We start from the raw sequence: 2,500 nt of genomic DNA, 5'->3' as shown, positions 1-2,500 counted from the left end.
CAAACAACAACTGATTTACCTCCCATTCATGGTCATTCTCGTCTACCAGTTTTAATCCTCGTCCAAGCACTCGAGCATTCATCTCTCTCACCACTCCATCAACATACAAGTTAAACAACCACGGCGACATCACACATCCCTGTCTCAGCCCCACTCTCACCGGAAACCAATCGCTCACTTCATTTCCTACTCTAACACATGTTTTACTACCTTTGTAGAAACTTTTCACTGCTTGCAACAACCTTCCACCAACTCCATATAACCTCATCACATTCCACATTGCTTCCCTATCAACTCTATCATATGCTTTCTCCAGATCCATAAACGCAACATACACCTCCTTACCTTTTGCTAAATATTTCTCGCATATCTGCCTAACTGTAAAAATTTGATTCATACAACCCCTACCTCTTCTAAAACCACCCTGTACTTCCAAGATTGCATTCTCTGTTTTATCCTTAATCCTATTAATCAGTACTCTACCATACACTTTTCCAACTACACTCAACAAACTAATATATATATATATATATATATATATATATATATATATATATATATATACATATGTGTATATATATATATTTATATATAAATATGTATATATATATATATATATATATATATATATATATTATAGTCACGGAAGGAGAACCGAGTTTGTGTTTTCCTTTTTCCTTTCGGGGCTATAACACTTAATTATTTTCATGCTCATCACGTGTTAGCTTTTGTGATATTTACACACGCACATACACAGACGCACACACAAACACACACACACACACACACATATATATATATATATATATATATATATATATATATTTATATATATATGTGTGTGTGTGTGTATAATGATAAATTTTGCACATTTAGATGTGTTTTTCATATTCATATAAGTATGTATTACACACCCTCAATACTGTATTCTCTCTATACCGCGGGATCAGAGAACCAAAGGGGAATCAACTCGGAGATTATAGCTTCTGGTCGGCCGGGGAGCCGAACCCTAGGTCAAGGAGAGAAAATTGGTATTACACACACACACATATGTATATATATATATATATATATATATATATATATATATACATATATATATATATATATATATTATGCCTGTTGTAGAATTAAGGAATATGTTTGAGGTAGGTCTAGAATGCTGATTACGGCCCAATATCCGTCACTGCCATATTATCTTATTCTTTTCAATGTGGTTGGCCTAGAAAGCAAACTTTTTGCATATGCAGATGGTGCTACTCTCCTGAATTTAGATCTCAATACACTGCACACATAACAACTAATATATCTGTTTCTAGTATACTGTAAGACAAAGGCCTCAGACACGTCATTTCATGTCTGGCTTTTTCTGACTCGATATAATTAGATCATTATATTTTGTAGTCCTCCATATACCTCAAGTGCTGTGTAGAAAGATTTTCACGTTTTTCTTTTTTTTTTTTAATCAAACAAGATATTTTCGTTGACTGGAATAGTGATAAAAGAATGAGATATAAATTGTATAAAAGAAAATCTAGAGTGAGACTACTCATTCCTGGAATCATGCTTCACAATGCAAGTTTTTTCTATGGAGATTGTAATATCGAAGAGTAAAGGAAATGGAATATAGTACTTCAAATGACCTATGTTTGAATCCAGCTAATGAATACCTTGTCTTGGCTCCACTCAAATATCAAATAGTTCCAGGTTGGAATGGTCCAGGGATGGTGTTTCATGCTGCCGCTCGAGAGAGATTTCTTTTCTGGAGAGATAGTGAGAATCTAGGAACTAATATTGACGGTCTAAGACGAGCACCGGAGGGGAAAGCCATTCTTTTTGAAAATAATGAGAATGTTTGATAAATAAATGATTAAAGAATGAAAGAAAGGACCACAAATGATAAAGAAATAAATAGGGAAACAAAAATGGCGGGAGGGGGGAGGCACCACAGGTTGACGGGAGCAAGGGGGAGGCCCGCCCGGGCAGGCGAGAGTGGGTGAGGCCTCCCTGTGCTGACGGGAGAGGGTGAGGCCCGCCCGGGCTGGCGGGATGGGGGGAGGCCCGCACTGGTTGGCTGGAGGGGTGGGGGAGGCCCGCCTGGATCTGGCGGGGGTGGAGAGTCCCTCCCGGGCTGGCGGGAGGGGGGGGAGGCTCGCCCGGGCTGACGGGAGGAGGGTGGCCCTTCCGGGCTGGTGGGAGGGGGGAGGCCCATGCGGGCTGGCGGGAGGGGGGAAAGTCCCGGCTGGGCTTTCGGGAGGGGGGGAGGCCCTCTCGGGTTGGCGGGAGGGGGCGAAGGCCCGCCCGGGCTGGTGGGAGGGTGGGAGGCCCACCCGGGCTGGAGGGAGGGGAGAAGGCCCGCCCGGGCTTTCGGGAGGGGGGGAGGCCCTCCCGGGTTGTCGGGAGGGGGGGAAGGCCCGCCCGGGCTGGTGGAAGGGGGGAAGGCCCGCCTGGGCTTTCGGGAGGGGGAGGCCCTTCGGGTTGGCGGGAGGGGGGGAAGGGT

The 2,500-nt window shown here is 43.7% G+C and overlaps 1 protein-coding gene across 1 annotated transcript in view; it reads right to left on the bottom strand.

The window, feature by feature from the left end:
* LOC137631352 (uncharacterized) overlaps positions 1-2,212 on the bottom strand; it is an 11,297-nt gene extending 9,085 nt beyond the window's left edge. Inside the window, exon 1 of the mRNA XM_068363126.1 lies at positions 1,922-2,212. Within this exon, the coding sequence (XP_068219227.1) occupies positions 1,922-2,212 (291 nt within the window). The remainder of the gene's footprint in view (positions 1-1,921) is intronic.
* Between the last annotated feature and the right edge of the window lie 288 nt (positions 2,213-2,500).

Source organism: Palaemon carinicauda, chromosome 39, assembly GCF_036898095.1.
Source record: "Palaemon carinicauda isolate YSFRI2023 chromosome 39, ASM3689809v2, whole genome shotgun sequence".
NCBI classification, from domain to species: Eukaryota; Metazoa; Arthropoda; class Malacostraca; order Decapoda; family Palaemonidae; genus Palaemon; species Palaemon carinicauda.
The sequence above is the reverse complement of the archived record's forward strand: the minus strand, read 5'-3'. Positions and strand labels throughout refer to the sequence as shown.